This window comes from Platichthys flesus, chromosome 13, assembly GCF_949316205.1.
Source record: "Platichthys flesus chromosome 13, fPlaFle2.1, whole genome shotgun sequence".
NCBI lineage: Eukaryota > Metazoa > Chordata > Actinopteri > Pleuronectiformes > Pleuronectidae > Platichthys > Platichthys flesus.
Window position 1 is genome coordinate 9096012 of NC_084957.1, and position 18507 is coordinate 9114518.

Genomic DNA, 18507 nt, shown 5'->3' on the forward strand with positions numbered 1-18507 from the left:
GGATAAACCAGTTCAAAACACTGCTTTCATGAGCAGAACACTGTTGACCCAAATTGGACCATTTCCTCCACACGGTCAATTCTCACACACACACACCCACAATCAATAGACAAGCGAGAGAACTGCTTGGTGGCCTCCATGAGAGTAAACAGAATTTTTTACATAAATGAATTTTCTGTTGCTTTCATTTCTGTAAGTGAGAGCGGCCGCCGGCTTCTCCCTCTCAGACGAGGGAGAGAAATCGTGCCAGTAAAACGCCCCTGAAGTAAACTGGACCCCTTCTCTAACAGATTCCAGTTCACATGAAGTGCTGTGTGGTAAACAGATGGATTTGGCTGCAAAAGGAGTTTCACATTCGGACACACACAAGCTGAGACACTTTCACAGCAGGAGAATTCTGGAAGCTGCCCCCCCCCCTCCATCTGGTGAGAGGAGGGCGGTCGTGTGTGTGCGTGTGTGTGTGCGTGTGTAAGTGTGTGAGTCTGTGGGCTAATTGCTAGAGCTCAGCTCTGCACCTTTTATATCAGAGATAATTAGGGAAAGGGAGCAAAAAAGAAAGAGATCCTGAAGTCTGTGCTCTCTTCTGTTGTTTGCTCACATATTCCCTTTCTCACTCCTCCCTGCGCGTGATGCTGTCTGCCCACTCACTCTTAAGGGGGAGGAAGAGAGAGAGAGAGAGAGAGAGAGAGAGAGAGAGAGGAGGGACGCCGAGCAGCACAGAGAGCCAGTTTGTTTTCAGCTCCCAGTTCACTGTAGCTCCTCTGCCAGAGAGGACTCACCCAGCCACCATCAAACACATTCCCCTCTCACTGCACGACAGCTGACAACACCTTTTAATTTTCTCGGCAGCACCACACACTCACACAGCCTGATCCAAGAGAGAGCGAGAGAGAGAGCAACCCGGCTGAGTTTGTGCTGCTCACACACTCACATGCAGACGCACCATCTTTGAGGAAGCTGGTCCGAGGCTGGAGACGCTGACTCGAGAATGGAATGGAACTTCGGAAGGATGGAGAGTGAACTGAGGCACATCAACCCTGACCTGCTGCAGCCCAGCAAGAGCTTCAAGAAGCCCTCCTCGGGCACCATCACCCTCAATGTCGGGGGGTTCCTGTACACCGCCCATCGCACCACCCTCTCCAAGCACCAGGGGTCCTTCCTGGAAGAGGTGGCCAATGGCAAGAAGGCGGTTCAGCACACCGACTCCATGGGTAACCCGTTCATCGATAGAGATGGTCCAGTTTTTCGCCATGTGCTCAACTACCTGCGAACTGGTGAGCTCCAGCTACCTGACGACTTCCGGGAGGCAGGGCTCCTGCGGCGGGAGGCCAACTTTTACCATCTGAGCGAGCTCGTGGAAGCGGTGGTCGACTGGGAGGGCCAGAGGGCGGCCCAGAAAGAACCTGCATTTTTGGAGATGACAGACAGCCATGAGAGGTCGCAGGGCCTCAAGGTGTACTGCAGCGACCCCACCTTCATCGACAAGGTGAAGGGCCGGCTGGTCCAGGTCTCCAAGAGCCGCCTGGACGGCTTCCCGGAGGAGTTTGAGGTGTCGTCCAACGTGATCCAGTTCCGGCACTTCATCAAGTCGGAACCCGGCTCGCGGCTTGTCCTGAAGGAGGACAGCACTTTCTTGTGCACGCTTGACTGTCTGAAACTGGAGACGGTGATGCTGGCACTGAGATCGGGCTTCAAACTGGTCACCAGTCTCGACAGCAGCAAAGGATCAGTGGTGGCGGCTGAGGCCCTTCACTTTGTCAAGTAGGCACGGAGGCAAACCGAGAGAGGAGGAGAAGAAGCGGCGGAGAAATAAAAGAGTAGTGGCTGATTCCACATCAACCCTGCTAATGTAAGGTATTGGCTTGAAGGTAGTGTAATGTGTCAACAGGTGGACGGGACTGTATCACAGGACCAACCTTTGCACTGCTTTGTAAGCTAGCATGTATAGAATTTAGAGCTACTCAGCATTAATGCTATCTAAATTGGATGTGAAGAGATATCCTACGTGTAAGCACCGCTCTAATCTAGAAGAAAATTTTCTACGGAGAAGACAAAGGGATCAAACATCAACCGTTTCATCAGTGGATTCGTCTCTGCACAATAACTGCTTCTGCCGTGATGTGCACTGTGGTGCCATTCAGCTTTTACTACAGTTTGCGCGCCCGTGTGTGTGTGTACGTGTGTTGCTTTACCCTGTGTGAGCAGTGTTTAGTTGGTTTAATAGCTTGTGTTTAGTTTATTAGCCTGAAGGAGCCTGAAGGGAAAACCAGAGAGCGCTGTGGTTGCCCTGGATGGACAAACAAACCTCACACCCTAATCAGACTCAAGCGGCTTGAACTGTTTCTCACAACGTGTCGACAAGTTGACTTCAGGTGCAAAGAACCGTGATTATTGTAAGGGCTTTGAATCCAGCATGATGCATGTGCACCGGATGAACTGTGTGCTTGTTAAGTGCTGTGAGCCTCTGTGAGCCGGTGCCACAACAATGTCTATGAATATTGTGAATATTTTCAAATAAAAGTGACGATGAAACTATTGGGTCAAAGTGTTTTGAAGGGTGTCTGGTTTAAAGCAACTGTATTATCTTGATGTAAAGTTTGATTATATCTTATATGTATAGGTTTGTAGATATTCCTACAGATACACAGGTAAAAACATTATGCACTCACACTGACACACACACACACACAATAAGATAAGTGTATATTAGAATGCACGGTCCGAAGTCAGAGCAGACTAGATGTTGAAATATTCATTCAGTGCTGTGATTTCTGTTGTTCCTTGTCCATATTTGGTGTTAAGTTCATCTTCACAAAGGTTCTCTCTGGTTGTGGACAGTGAGAAAAATGTGATCACAGCCATTTTTTTAAATGAATCTCTTAATAAAACATTCATCATGGAAAAATCTCTGTCTCACATGATCAGTTAACAATTCAATTAAAACCCGCTCTTTTTTACCTGCTCTCATGACTAACACAGGAAGTTTAACCACATGCTGCCACCAGCTCCAGCAACTCCACCTACAGAGGCTTTCAGCAAACATGTTCAAACTAAACTCTCCTGATCCAAAAAAGAAACTTGCCTTTTTTTAAAAGTAGGTCAGTCTGAGATGAATCCTGCCTTTATTATTCACTGTGGACCTAATTGCTTCTCTCTGCACTAAACTCTGATGTGTGCCATCATCAAAATTAGCTTTATGCTATTTTTTTCCAGCAAGGAGAAGCACTCCCATTCCCAGTTTCATTAATATTACACTTTGTGAGAGTTTGAGATTATTTTAGTTATCCTCCCTCTTAATGAGCATTGCATTACTGCATTACCTTGCTGATTGGTTTAGTGAAAAGCGAGCTGAGCCACAAGGCAAAGCTTTTGATGTCCTAGTTGATCTACGTTCACAGCAGCCAACCTGTGGTCATGAACTCTGTGTGGTGGCTTACAGAACAAGGTTAGTTTCCTCCAGGGTGGGCTGGCTCAACCGTAGAGATAGGGACATCCGGAGGGATCTCAGAGTAGAGCCGCTGCTCCTTCACATCGAAAGGGGGCAGTTGAGGTGATTCAGGCAACTGAAGACGCCTCCATTACACCTTCCATTGGAGTTTTTTTCAGGCACAGCCAACCAGGAGGAGACCCCGAGGTAGACCCAGAATTATTTGGGGGGCTATATATCCCATCTCACCTGGGAATGCCCGAGGAGGAGCAGAGAGGGCCGTCTGAAACCTCCTGCTCAGCAGAAGAAAATAGACGGATGGACCGTTACTCACCCACTTCAAGCGAGTATAGCGGTGGCGAACCTACGCCTCCATTTCACTTCCAATCTGTGCGAGCGAAGCAAATAAAATTTTTTTTTTCCTGCAGGGAATCAAAATCCGCAGCTTGGCTTTGCATGGAGGTCATCTTTGGTGAACTTTAACCCGCGATATTCACTTCATAGATAGAGGAATGCCAAAGCAACCTTAATGCTGTTGTCCTTCTCTGACAAGAGGTAATTTCCCACTACTGCTTTGATTTGATCAAGTAAAATGTTTCTTGTAGAATACATGTAATAAAATCATTTATTTAGATATTGTGTATTGATAATAATAATAATAGACCCTATAATTGGCCCTGACCAATAATATTTAATAATCAAAGTTTAAAAAGCTCACACAACAACCGTATCAGAATGGTACTCCAGTAAGTTTTTAATGATCTTTCACAAAGGTATCCTTTTTATTTGTATTTACTCAAATGAGTTGGCATTGACATATAAACATAGGCACTATTTTTGCTCCTGGATCGTCCGAAACATCAACAATTTCATCTACTCCACATAGATCATAAAGCCTTGATATAAATATGTCTCATTGAAATGGATGAGAAATATAAACATTTAAGTGCTTCACAGCTGCCGGGTTCACTTGTATGTGTTTACAGGCTGAGGCGTTGACACAGCTACAGGCAGAAGTGTCCCAAGTGGTGTCTGTGTTTATATGGCGAGCTCCAAAAGGCAGAGTCCAACATTTCCCATAATACAACTCTATTTAACCTTTCGATGCCAACATCTTCCGAAAACCATGCCCCAGTTAGAAACACAAGGCTTCAGCCAGCTAAATGATAAACAGTCACAATAAAATGCTATACTAGTGTGTAATGGCTGCGTTTAAGGACGGAAAAGCTGCTTTGGCAGGCGATGACGTTGCCGGTGCCAAAGCAAAACAAGCCTTGCCTGGTTTTCGTCCAAACAATGTGAAGCAGGGATGCGTCAAGATCCCTTTATGGAAACTGGTGGGAGTGGAAATGTTTTAATGTATTAATTCCGAACGCTGAAAAGCATCTTTCTCCGCCAGAGATTTTATTCCTGCGGCAGTGAAGAAGCCTCCGTAGAACAATTTAATTTGCCTCTCGGAGTTGCTTTGCGCACAAAAGACGCTGAGAGCCGCCTCTTAATGAGCAGCGGCGCTCGCTTCCCCCCTCCACGGCGACTGAAACCATCTGCTCCAGGAGGAAAAGTCATCAAACCGACGTCAACCCCACACGAGTCATGACTCACACGCCCACATCCACCTATGACATCAAGCAAACCTCATCCACAGCCCACTCCTCACAAACAAACACACATGTAAAAGCCGTGTGCGACAAACTGAACAAACCGAGGCACTGACCGCGATAACAACATCAAGCCCCAGGCATTTTTAATTGCAGACTGGCACCATGCATTTTTTATGTAGGCAACTGGTTTACTTATAAGTCGAAGGGTCAAAGGGAACCTCACCTTGTCTAACACAAGCAAAGGACAGCGAGGGGCAGGTGGAGAAATACGAGCGAGGTGGTGACATCTCCCTCTTTTCACCTGTTGCCAGGCAAAATCAACACACATTCTTTCTCTCTCTCTCCGACACACACACAAACACATCCCTCCTTGTCATGATGCCTCAGTGTGGTGTCGCTCACCGCAAAATGACTACCATACCTCACTTTTTTTTAAATCTTTCTAATCTAGAAAGGACTGGTGTGATGAAGAGGATGATGAAGAGGAGGAGGAGGGAAGGTGAGGCCCATTCCCTATACTTCCACTCTCAAAAGAGACAAAAGAGGCGGCAGCGGCAGCCATTATTCACACTCCGAGGGAGATGCAGAGAGGCAGGGGGCCACAGCCAAACAGTGAGTTGAGAGAAACCTTTTCAAGCAGAATATATTTAGATGATTTTACAATGAAGCTGCCAATAGTTGATACTTTAAATCTGATTTTTCAAGTGTTTCAAACAAGAACTGTACTTTTTCCCTCTGGGTATATAAAGAACCTGAAACAGCACTTACACGTAAAACACATTGCTCAAGATTCTTTTGATTCTGATTCAACCCAGTTATTTTTTACAAAATGAAAAGAAAGGATTCCGTCAGTGAAGTGAGACAAATCCACCAGTTCCCAGTGCAGTTACACTTGTTGCTCGAATATTCAGTCCAAATCTAGACAACAAGGTAATTTGGTTTTGTATCAAAAAAGATTATGGTTTATAACCTACTTTTAAAAAATACACATTTCTTTACACCCTTCAATACAATAACATCATTAGATAGTGGACAATGGTGATGACTCATACAATTCAGTCCTTATCTGTAAAGATATTGTCCAATTTCCCAGAGAAGACGTCTTTAAAATTATTTGTATTGTTAAACTAATAATCACAAACTCCAAATTATGATTTTTTTTCTTCGAATAGGAAAAATTCATTTGACAATTTGGCAAATTTTGGGTATTCTTGCTTTAAAGGGACTTCAATAACAATTGATTATTGAATGAAATCATAGACTAAACAAACAAACATGACTACTACTCAAAAGTGAGGCCAAAGCATCTTCATCGCCCCCTGGTGACTGGCTACAGAATAGCTCATAAATCCCCGTCAGCAATATGTGAATGAATGGATCAAACATAAAAGTCAAACTACGTTTGATACACAGTTTGTCAGAAATGTGATTGACAGCAAGACTGACTCGCAATTGGTCGACCCTGTGTATTTGCGGCTCCATCACCCGATCACTACTGTGCAGACTCTGGCTCATAAAAGACGTGATATTTCTGGATAGTAGAAGGAGGTGGAGACACAACATGATTTACTAGCAACAGGACTGAAATCTGTCACTGGTTCTGATGCTGTGGCTGATCGGTGAACATTGAAATAAGTAAGAAAAATACCTTGCATTCTTTTCCTGAACCACATCTCACACCTCTATTTCACACAGAATAATGACTCACTGGAAGCTGTGGAGAGACTCTAAATTCTTACGCAGAGCCAGACGTTTAATATGCAGCATTAAACTAACAGTTCTGTTTTTCTTCACTACTCCAGTTTAGCTGAATCTGAGCAAAAACATCCCTGAATTTAACCCTGAAAACTAAACAGCCGTTTTTGTTGCTGTTAAGTAAAATCCTCCAACACGAAACAAAACAATTTGTAACATCATGCACTGTGTGCCCTGCGAATGGAGGAACCATCATCATTTCACATGTGGACAAACCGGCCAGGCTATTATCAACTTTTAATAAAGAGGCAATATCTGTCTTAGTTTGCAGCCAGCTCATGCTCCGGTCTGACAATAATCTGCTGCTTTTTTATTCATATGTCAGCGTGCATGAGTTCCTACAAAGACAGTAGCTGACTCTAATCTCCCTCTGAAAAACCCTCTGGTGGAGGTCACCTGACCTTCTGGTTGTAAAATAAACAACAATGGGCGCTTAGCGTAATTTGGATTCCTCATTTGAAACGCAGCGTTGAAATAAAACACAGGAAAAAAAGGGCGCTTCAGTAACAGAGCAGTGAAATATATGCAGATGAAATTATGAGAAAAATGTATAAAGTAATTACAGCATTTCTCTGTGGCGTATATACTTCTTTGTGTGGTCGCCTTGTTTGAACTGAGATACACTAAAAGAAGGCAGCTGAAGAGTAAACTTAGAGCAAAGACTTGAATGAAAAAACATTTTTCACATTAGCAGATTGCTCCATAAGGCCATGACAGAGAACCACATCAACATGTTCCATCAGCAGCTTAAAGAGGTTTCCTCTCCCAAAAGCGTCTTACAGCGTTCGACTATAACCTCGATCCTTCAGCCACCTGCTGATATCGTATCTGCGGGCGACTCATGAGCGTCACATTCAGCCCTCTATCATTTCTCCGAGTGTGGGAGCGCAGCCGGGGTCGCACAAACCTTCATTTCAAGAAACAAAACAGAGGAGAAAGCATCCGACATTTCTAGACAATTGCTGGCTCATTCAAGGATTTTCACCTTGGGCAGAGACAAACATGCTATTCAAGAAGGAGAGCGGAATGATTCATCCCCCTGAAATTCACTACCGCTGCAGGGAAACGTTATTTTGGAACAATCTTTTGCATGGATGAATAGAGGACAGGCACACTAACCATCTGCCTGCCCTCTTTAAGTAGAGAATGATGATCTCCTTTAGTGATTCAATGCAACAAGGGCCATGTGCGGAAACATGGTTTCTAGCCTGCATCCATACTACCAGGAATTCTGCTAAGGACAGTCAGGGTATCCACACTACCCCAGAGTTTTTAGGCTACTGAGGTGGAGAAATTTGGAAACGTTGACGAATAATCAAGCTGTTGTGCAGTAAAATTTGCCTTTTTACAATCATACAGCTGCTTTAGTGTGTAGAACACAAGCTATTATTTAAGTTAATCCTGTGTCACCGGCACAAGGACACGTAGTCGTACGGATTCAGTTTTTGTGTGTAAGCACTGGGGAACAAAATGTGAAATTAAGTGGTTTAATAAGGGGATAACAAATCAAGATCTTACAAAGAACTTATACTTAAGATTTTTTTCTACCTAATGGGTACCTTCTGTGTTATTACATGCCACTGAGCTATAATATAGATGTTTGAAAGAAACTCTGATGCCATTTACTTTGGTGATATTATTAACCTATAATATAACCAATGTATTCTACTAATACAGGGTAATGTAGAAGTCACTGCCACGCCTCGGGCTGTGATCTAAAGAGGGGCTTCCAGTCAGCAGTAGGGAATACCTGCCACTACTGGTCCAACTGTCCTCACAACAAAGCCTCTCCTGTCCGGTCTGAACTGACAGAAAAAAACAACTCAAGTTACATAGAGATTTTGTGATGGGTATGAGAAGAGAGTGTCACAAGCCGGTGGAGACAGTGCCAAAGCTGGAAATCACAGGGTGCAGACAGCAATGGAGGAAGAATTCAAATATTATACTAGCGTAAAAGCACTAATAAATACACAACAATGTACGTATGCAAGTACCCGATTTTTAACATGCATAATAGTAAAAGTACACAGCCTATTCGCTAGTGATGCTGCTACAGGCCCACTTTGCTCTCGGTGAGGGAAACGGGTTCTAATGTTTACTCTTAGAATCAACATGACATGAGTGGTCATTAGGTTTTACACCACACAGTTTGTAAGTACACCGCGTTAACAGCGATGCATTAATACAACTTAAATTTGAGTTTGTTCACCTCATTTATGTAAGTACCAAGCAATAGAAACACCTTTGATTATGCAACACAGCTCAACATCACAACAAACTACATCCCCGACCAAACAGTTCAACACCTCTGTTGAACAGTTTCAGATGTAACCTCCATTAGGCCTTATGCAGAACTATATTAGATTGTGGTAGTAATGGACAGTAACAGCAGCTGAGGTGAAGCCGTGCAGCTACACAAATTTTGTTTAATAGAAAATGTGACCTAACAGACGTCCAAGACTTTGTATTGCTCCAAAATGAATAAGTGCACCTAATGTGCAGAGTGGATAAATATAAATACATCAGATCCCTTACAATAAGTCTGTGAACATTGGACACATTGGATTCTTACTGTCTAATTGTCCTGCTGCCAGTGTGAATGTGCGAAACTGTATAAATGAGGGGGGGGGGGGGGGGTGTTAGAAAAGAGCACTCAGCTCAAATGAATTTCCATGGATAAATGAACGCTGCAAAATAAGTGCCGGGGCGACTGGAAATTCATCTCAAACAATAATTATTACACTCGTATTTGGAGAGAGGTGTTTTTTTTTTTTTTAAATGTAATATCTGCTGGTGCTGTGAGGCAGTGGTGCAACAGGAGAGAGCTGACAGCTTCAACAGCTCTGAGAGCGAGTTCACCCGAGAGGCTGGAGCTCGCCGCCAGCAGGAGCTCTGAAGCCTCTGAACGCAGCCTTAATTCTAAAGAACAAAACGCGGAAGACGGCTCTTTGACATCAGACATCGTGCGAAACTTCCGGCTGGAAGCTGAAGATGAATGGTCCACAGTGTACGAGAGCTGCATCCGAATCCCTGTGAATGAAGTCAGATACGGTACTGAGAGCATGCGTGGCTCCTGTCGTCTGAGTTCAAAGTCATCCTTTTCGAGAGTGTTCAGTCGAGAGTTATTCCTCTTTAAACCCTCCACCGTTCATGAGCCACACTTCTGTAATGCACAAAGCCGAGCCAGACGCACTGCTTCAATAAAACACCTACAACAGTCTGCTCGGCATCAAACCGGCGGCCTGCACACATCCACCCGATTAATGCATGAGGACACAACACCACAGGGCTTTCAAACACTCGCACAACAGCACAACTAAACTTGATCTCTTCACATAAACTACACAAACGCATATTAGTTCTGCTTCTTGTATTAAACCTGCTTCCGGACCTCAGGATCACAGCATCAGTACCGTCAGTGTCATTTGTTCAGAATTCCTTCTGAAGGTCTACATCCACAATGTTTTAATAGGCCCAAATGCCGATGATCAAAAAGAAATGTATAATCATAAAAGACATAATTCACCCCGACAGTTCAACGGGTTGTGGGCGTTATTAAACTGAACGTGGGCGATCAAAGCAGCGGTGTCATAAATGATGTAGAAGTTTAAAAAACGGACACTGTGAATAAAGACATCTTCTCTTTTTCTTTTGTTTAAAAAGGACTCAAGGATTGCAAACTTTTAGTGAAAAGCTTCAGAGGCAGCCGAGTGAAAGTCGTACTGTGGCAGAGCTGTACATCACATCTGGCTTCTCCTCTCCTCTGCACGCTTCTGTGGCAACTGAGCCTGTTGCTTAGCAACCTCTTAATCAATACCTGGTCCTTGCCGGAACAAAGCGGAACAACGAGAGGGGAAATAATGGAGGAACATTTAGCTAGCAGCCGGAGAGTACAAAAGCCACGTCAGACGGCGTTCGTGCACATATCAATCAGTGACGGTAACCATCAGAGACCGCTCGCTGAATACTTGTACAGCAGAGTCGGAGGAATTAATTATACACAGTCTGAGATATTGACTAGATGATTTACAAATTTCTTACAAAAGACAGAGCTGACAGAGCCCAATTTGAGGTGTCGGTCACACAACAACCCTGGCAACTTTTTGTGATCACGGCCATATGTATATTAAATATATTATTTTGGGATTTAAGACCATGCTACCATCATTATGAATTTAGTGATTAGGTTTTTCCCCATTGTGCCTTTTATATGATCAAAGACATGAGATAAGCAGTAAAACCCCCAAGGCTGAGTATTTCCACCTTTACACTGTGGTTAAGAGTCTGAAAAAACTGATTCAAACTGCCAGGGTTTGTGATGTCACCAGACTAAAAAAAACACACTCCTGCTCCTTAACTGCAGGTGGCGCTGTGAGCGTGGACAGACGGGGAGCAGGGATGGGCCATATAAGCATATTCAGAGATTGTAGTCATGAAATGAGGAAGGAATGTGTAGAGTACCATTTAAATCTTAATCTTTTTCATGACAACCCTTTTGTAATGTTATGGGAGGAAAGTGTTGTGGGTGTAATAAGCTACTTAAGTAAGACTTCTCTTTGAATATTGATTTTCAAAATATTTGAATGTCAATCTCTAGTACAGGAGAGGCTGATGTGAATTGACATAAAATTTTAGTGTACACCAATATCAAAAATTAAATATTACAAGAAAGATATGTGATGAAAAACGGACGAATTTCACACTACGATTTTTCACCTGTAGATCTAATATTTAAAAATGCAGACCTGCTCGTTCCGAGGTGTCACAATCTGTTAAAATCTGAGTAGGTGTTAGTTTAAGTGTGAGAGTGCAAGTGCAGATCAAAACAGAGCAAGTGTGTGATGAGTTTGGAAAGCTGCCGTGTGTGTGTGGAAAGTGAGTGGGAGACCGGTGTCATACAGTACACCTTCCTGTGGGCGAGTGGGGGTGGAGCTGAGCATCAGTCAGGTAAATAGACACTATCCACGCCACCAAATCTCTGAGGACCCACTCCTCACTTCCAGCACACTTTCACAGTCGAGCCGGCGGCGACACCTTTAAGATAAGAACCATGAGGTTTCAGGTTTTTTTTCGCACCTCCTGAAGGCCACGTTTCCACATTCACAAACAAGAAGACGATCCTCTGTGACAAGCTTTCCAACGTTTAGCTTCGGTCCAAATTCACTGAGTTTTTCTGCAGGAGCATTTCAAGCCGGAGCCTTTTTAAGTGTTGAGGTTTTTTGAGGTAATAACAGACTAAAATAAAAAAATTGAAAAGGAGAAAAATCCATTATCACATGTAGGAGGTTTTAATGCACACATCAATGTGGGTGCGTCTAAAGTGCACGAGGGCGGTGATGGAATAAACCTTGTGGCGGTCGGATGTGCCCTGATGAGGAGAGAGCTCCATTTCAATTTTCATTACGGTTTACTGACAAACACCGAGACGGAGCTGATGGGAAATCATCTGTTGTCATGGCACGCACAACTTGTGTCTCTTTCAGGCACAACTGTTGCACTCCCCCCACCCCCCCCTTTCCCTTCACTCTATACACTTGTTGATGTAAATGTTGCCAGTGCCCATTTAAGGGGTTTCAATCCGTATTTTTTCAAACAATGTCGCAGGTTCATAATTGTTTAGCCGTCCATCCATTATCTATCTGGCTTCAAGATTCAAGATTTTTATTATCAAATGCACAACAATAACATTAAGCAGTCGCTGGCAGTGAAATGCTTGAGTCACAGGCTCTCTTCTAGCAATGCTCAAGTAATTACAACCTATAAAATAGAAATAGTATAAAATAGAATAAAATAGAATATCAAAATTTAAAATAGAAAATAAAGTACATATATCTAATTATATATATGAACAGCTGAACAGAAAATAAAACAACAATAGTGCAATTATATGCAAATATGTCACGGTGCTGGTTTGGTGGAATTATTGCAGTTCAGAGGAGTTTAAAAGTCTTATGGCCTGGGGGATGAAACTGTCTCTGAGCCTTTAAGGATCGCTGGGGGGAGCTGGAGAAAATCCCAGCTGACTTTGGGCGAGAGAGAGAGAGAGAGAGAGCAACATAGAAGAACCAACATACAGAGACAAATAAACATTCGCACCTACGAGTCTCCAGGTAACTGAACCAAAATTTACAAGCATGTCTTTGGATTGTGGGAGGACTGCCCAGAGAAAACCCACACGAAAGAGCGAACCAGGATTCAAACCAGGAGCCTTCTTGCTGTGCCAACCACTGCACCACCGCGTCGGCCTTCTTTAGACGTCCTGCCCGTAGCCGTTTTTGATTTCCTTCACACTCCCGCATCCTTTTTTTAACCAGACAAAACCAATATATACATGTATGACTTTAAAGATCAAGTCTCCATTTGTTTTGCTCTAAATTGAGGATTTTACCAAGTATGTTTATAGAATAGTTATGGAAATATATGATAAAAGCCAAATTTTATTCCGTAACTTTTAAGCCTCACATTTGCATCTCTCATCTCTCACCAGTAGACCTTGGCTGGTTTTATTTGCAAACGCAACAAGGTTTGATAGATGGGGTAAAATTATTTGTTTATTTGAAATGAATAAAGAACATAAAATGAATGAATTCATACATTTTAAATTGTGTCTTTCTTTCACATCAGAACTAATATAATTACAGGTTAAGCTAAGCTAACATTTAAAAAAAAAAAAACACACACACACCACAGTGCTCCAGTGTAAATGATCTCGTGACCATGTGTTCGGCTGACTACAGACATAATCTAATTGCAGTGTTGCTCTGGTTTGTCTGGATCTTGTTTGAAAGTCTGCTCAGCGACTTAACTAGAAAATTATTTAAATGTTTCCTGTTTCTCGCAATTTAAATCAATGTGTTGTTGATTTGTGACCTGTGTGCGTTGCTTCTTGTGCAGACGATCCACTGAAAAGCTTTGACAATGACTTAGTCTCTGTCCTTTCTCACTGTAGAGGAGCAAGGAGGAAGAACTCCTTTACCAGCACAGCAATGCTTTGGTCTGATGTGCACCTCCCTAGAGATATAACTAGATGTTAGCGTGGCGGACTGCAACTACTGTGACTGGTCCATTTGTCTCTCAGAAGCCGGGCATGGACACAATGAAGCTGCTCTAAGACATGCTCTGATTATTCTCCTGAAATTACCCGGAGTGGCTGTTCATGGTCAAATGTCCCTGTGTGAATAAAACAAGAATAATTGGAGAAAGAGACCGCAGAGGAGAAAGGCTCCACTGTAAACGAAAGAAAAACACAGTGGAGATTCACACTCACTTTAAATAAGGGAGCCTAAATTGGGAAAATAACTAGAATGTTGGTTCCTTTTGTTTTTATTTGTTAAATCTCGTTTCTTGCTGCAGTGACACCTTTTCGCTCCAAACTGAAAACCACTACCTGCTAATTCTCAATTTAGTTTCGGTCGAAAAACACTTTTCCATTAAACTGATTTGCCTGAAAATGGGGTTTTGTGCCATCAACACCCAATTTCAGACGCCCTCAGAGTGTTTCAGAAATCCATGGAGAAGCAGTAATTTCATTGTTACTGAGCACCGGCCCCCCGGGGAGGAACAGAATTGCTCTTGGCTTTTGCTGATTTTATTTGCTGTGCGTCCTGCTGAGTTAGAGATATTTTTATCTTAGATTTTTTTATCCAGCTCGCTTACTCTTCCCATTGTACATTCTATTTAATATTACATTTTTTGTGATGCCTTCTACAATTAATTAAATGGTAATTTGTTATTGTTTATTGGTAACCCGACATTAAAGTTCTCAAATAAAGTTTTATCCAATTAAACTTAGCACCGTAATCTATTGTAGTTCTCAAGGCCCCATGCTGTTAGACAATGAACCACACAGTGACAGTTATGTTTGTGTTCTCCATCTCATATGATTTGAACACAGTGTGACACATCACGCCTGGCAGCAGGAATCCACTCAGAGTCTCTCAAAAAACAGCGTCCCTGTAAAGTGAGAAAACCTCCAAAAACGTAGATGTAGGGCTTCAGGTAATTTCATACAATATGCTACTAGTACTATTTACTGAGTTTTGTTTTTCTCCATTAACATCAACAGAGCAGATTTCAGGATTTGTCTCTCGATCTAGTTTCTTTGCAGCTACAAGAACATTCTTTACACATGTTGCTGGTTTTCGTTTGATTCACAACAACTCAATGTGGAACACAAACATAGGATGTAACAGAGCGAGAAAGTCATCCAAACTTAAAGTTTTTGAGATCAGTCTTATTAAAATCTGCAGGGAGGTTGTGTGTTCACCCTTGTTTGTTTGTTTTTTAGCAGAATTACACAAAAACTGCCGGACAGATTACCATGAGACGTGGTGGAAGGATGATGAACGTCTGGAGAACGCAGTCATCCAGGTCATGGTATATTTCAAAATATGTATCTTAAGTTAAATACCCGCATGGGATCCCCAGCAGTCAGTTATACTGAAGAAGCCTCTCGGATGAGAGGTGAAACGTCCTCAAGAATAGTAACCAAGTCCAGATGACCTGTTTTAGCTCTTGAGTAAGGATGCTGAATGTTTTTGGGACAAAGCCCATGAAAGTTTGGTTTGGATCAAAGGATTTTTTCCCTCTTTCTTTAACATGGAGAGATAGGGTGTTTCCAATGTTTTCATTTATTTCTCAGAGAATGATTCATGGGTCTAGAAAATCAGGCATGTTTAGGGGACTGATATAAATGCCTATCAAATATAAAGTTGGTTCTAGTGAAAATAAATGGGGAATGTTGGGAGGTACGTGCTCTACTGACTTTTATATGTTGTTCCTTTTCTTCTTGTTTACCTGTAAATATCATGATTCTGAAATGCATACACACCATTGTGTAATTTTTCTTATCTTCCATTTTCAGAATCTGCAGAGTTACTGATCATATTTTTGGGATATGTCCAAGCTCACAAACCACACTGTGCTGTGGATCATTACAAGAAACATATACACTATCAAATCGTTTTCAGTTTGAACCTAAGACTTAATATAAAGGGATTGAACCCATGCTGCCACCTGTCAAACAGGTTTCAGATGACAGTTAAAGAAGCGGAAAAGAGAGAGGGCTGGATGTGCCGAGCTGCAGACTGACCTGTGCTGCTCTGGCTGAAAACAGCCATGGTCTGTCCACCCACTGGGTGCATGGTGAAGGGATGATCCCTCGGGATCAGCAGCGATCCATCCTTCTCCCCCACAGCACTCTGCAGGGCGCTCAGCTCCGCGCTCAGGCTGAAACGCACCTGAGAAACACAGCTGAGTCAAGACGCGGCCGACAACAACCTTCTCTCCGATTCATCAGATGAGGTCAGATAAGATACGAGGAAACTTTTACTGATCCCTTAAAGGAGGCTGAGTCAGTGCAGCGGTGAGCAGAGATGAAACAGAGCAGGAACAGAGAAGGTAGATTAAAAAGGTGAGAAACACCGTGAGCAACAAGCAGTGTTGTGGAGAAGGTTTAAAAGATCATCTCATCACAGTCAAAAATCAATGTTTAATCACTGCCAATAACCCACACAGGTCGACTTTAACTATGCAGTATTCTATGAAGCTGTCTCACCTCCGTTTTTCCTTGTTTCCTGCAGGTGTGTGAGGACACAGACAAGAAAGATGCATCACTGATTCTATTGTACGGCTGCAACTAGAGCTGGGCAATAAAATGATATCAATAATTATCGTAATGTTATTATCATTAGAAATATCACAGAAGGCCATCAGTTCATATGTGACAAAGGCTGTACACTACATTAATCCCGAGAAGGTCAAATCGTAATTTGTTTACTTTTTTAATTAATAAATACACTTCATTCTCAAAATAGCTGCACATGATTTTTTCTTATCAATTGACTGATTAGCCAATCATTTAAATCAAATAACTTCGCAGTTCAAACACTAACAGTCATAAGGAGAGGATCATCAGTCACGTGTATTACAGGTTTTTTGGGGGACGTTTCTGTTGCGTACATACTTTCCAATGATAATCTTTCCAACATCTGTGGCCTTGCCCCACTGCTGAGATAAATACTTGGGAACCTGTTGAGGGATATGAAGCATCATTAAGTTACATCGACACAAAATACACTCAAAAGACTCAAACATCTGTTTATATTAGTGATGAAGCCCTTTAATTCCATTAACTACTTTTATAATGACTATGAAACAAACTCAATTCGGTCATTTTACTTAATTAGTGGACTCATTTTAATTAAGCAGCTGATTCATTTAGATTCATCTGACTTTAACCTTAAATAAACTCAAAATAGGCGGAAACAGATTGAGTTGGATGAGTGCAAACATTTGTGAAAAGCACATTGTGGCCTTTGTTTGTCCTGTTGATAAAAAGCAGCACAGGACTCAGTGTGTTTCCCTCTGATAACAAACCTTGACGAGCCACACTCCTTTACTTTGTTTGACTCCACTCAGGTTCACCTCAGCTTTATCTGACATTGTTCCAACGGTGTCTCAGCTGCGAGGTCAACACGAGCACATGCAGGCAGCTCCTCCACAACCACAACTCTGCAACACAGCAGCGTCCTCATTTACACACCCCCCCCCTTCAAAATAAAACGCCCCGTCTCGTCTTTCAAAGTAAAACTCCCAACAACAGCAACAGGTGTGAGGAGAAGATCCTTGAATCATTTACAACAACTAATTAGTATCTTTTCATAATTAGGTTTTATGGTTATTTTATTTCATGTAAGACTTATCATCGACTCTAACCTAATATAATTGGTTTTAAGGCTTTGAATAACAAGGCGGAACCTGATCAATAGATATATGGATAGATAGATTAATTGATATATATAGATAGATAGATAGATAGATAGATAGATAGATAGATAGATAGATAGATAGATAGATAGATAGATAGATTATAGATTATTGTTGATTATTTTCGACATCAGTGAAAATTTGCCTTTGCCTTTTTTTCCAAATACAGCAAATGTACATACATGACAAAATACCATTTAAAAAATACAAAATATATGATATATAATACAAAAGTGCAACATACAAAAGTTAAATGGACAGGTACTAGCTACTACATAATAATCCCCCCTCAAAATCAAAGCGCTTAAGCAGTAAATGCTTATATTATATATATATATATATAGAGAGTTCTTGTTGAGTAACAATTCCACACAGCAGACTTCGGAGAAATAGTGAACACCATGCAGTAAGAAGGGAACAACACCAAAAGGCTAAAGAGCTATAAGCAGCACAATCTTTTGCCTAATGGTTACATCTAATTGGGCAATCAGAGGCAAATCTATTATGTAGTCTCGCTTCTTCACCTGCACCCACTGCTGGTGTACGACTGTATATCTTTAACATTATTGCGATTTGAGAGGGCGACAGACTGGGGTTATATCAGCACAACTTCTAACCTCTTAAGTCCAGACCTTTTGAATCACCACCCACATCTCCGATTTATTCTGCAAAGCGGTTAAAATCAAAAGTAATTAGTCTGATTTTGCGGCCACTTAAGTCCAGAGTCAAGCATGGTAATGAATACATTACTTGTCTATACAGTAGGTGGCTTTCTGAATGGACTGTAGCCCACACAGTCATTTTTCATTAACATTTAGACGAGCAAACAGCCGCCTCCCTCTGTTACGGCCAGCAATGAAATTGTTATGCTTTCTTTTTAATTGTTTATTGAAAGATTGAAATAGCACATAAAGGATGTACTGCTGAACAGTTAGTTCACAAGGAGAAATAATTTTT

The 18507-nt window shown here is 42.1% G+C and overlaps 2 protein-coding genes across 2 annotated transcripts in view; one reads left to right on the forward strand and one right to left on the reverse strand.

The window, feature by feature from the left end:
- Window positions 1-17299, reverse strand: part of LOC133966791 (general transcription factor IIF subunit 2-like) — a 34171-nt gene extending 16872 nt beyond the window's left edge. Inside the window, exons 1-4 of the mRNA XM_062401809.1 lie at window positions 17161-17299; window positions 16748-16812; window positions 16340-16358; window positions 15875-16022 (exon numbers count right to left, since the gene is read on the reverse strand). Of these exons, the coding sequence (XP_062257793.1) occupies window positions 15875-16022; window positions 16340-16358; window positions 16748-16812; window positions 17161-17226 (298 nt within the window). The 5' untranslated portion in view covers window positions 17227-17299. The remainder of the gene's footprint in view (window positions 1-15874; window positions 16023-16339; window positions 16359-16747; window positions 16813-17160) is intronic.
- On the forward strand, window positions 727-2889 carry kctd4 (potassium channel tetramerization domain containing 4). The gene has a single exon (XM_062401808.1). The coding sequence runs from the start codon at window positions 989-991 to the stop codon at window positions 1763-1765; it is 777 nt and encodes a 258-aa protein (XP_062257792.1). The 5' UTR covers window positions 727-988; the 3' UTR covers window positions 1766-2889.
- Window positions 17300-18507: the final 1208 nt, after the last annotated feature.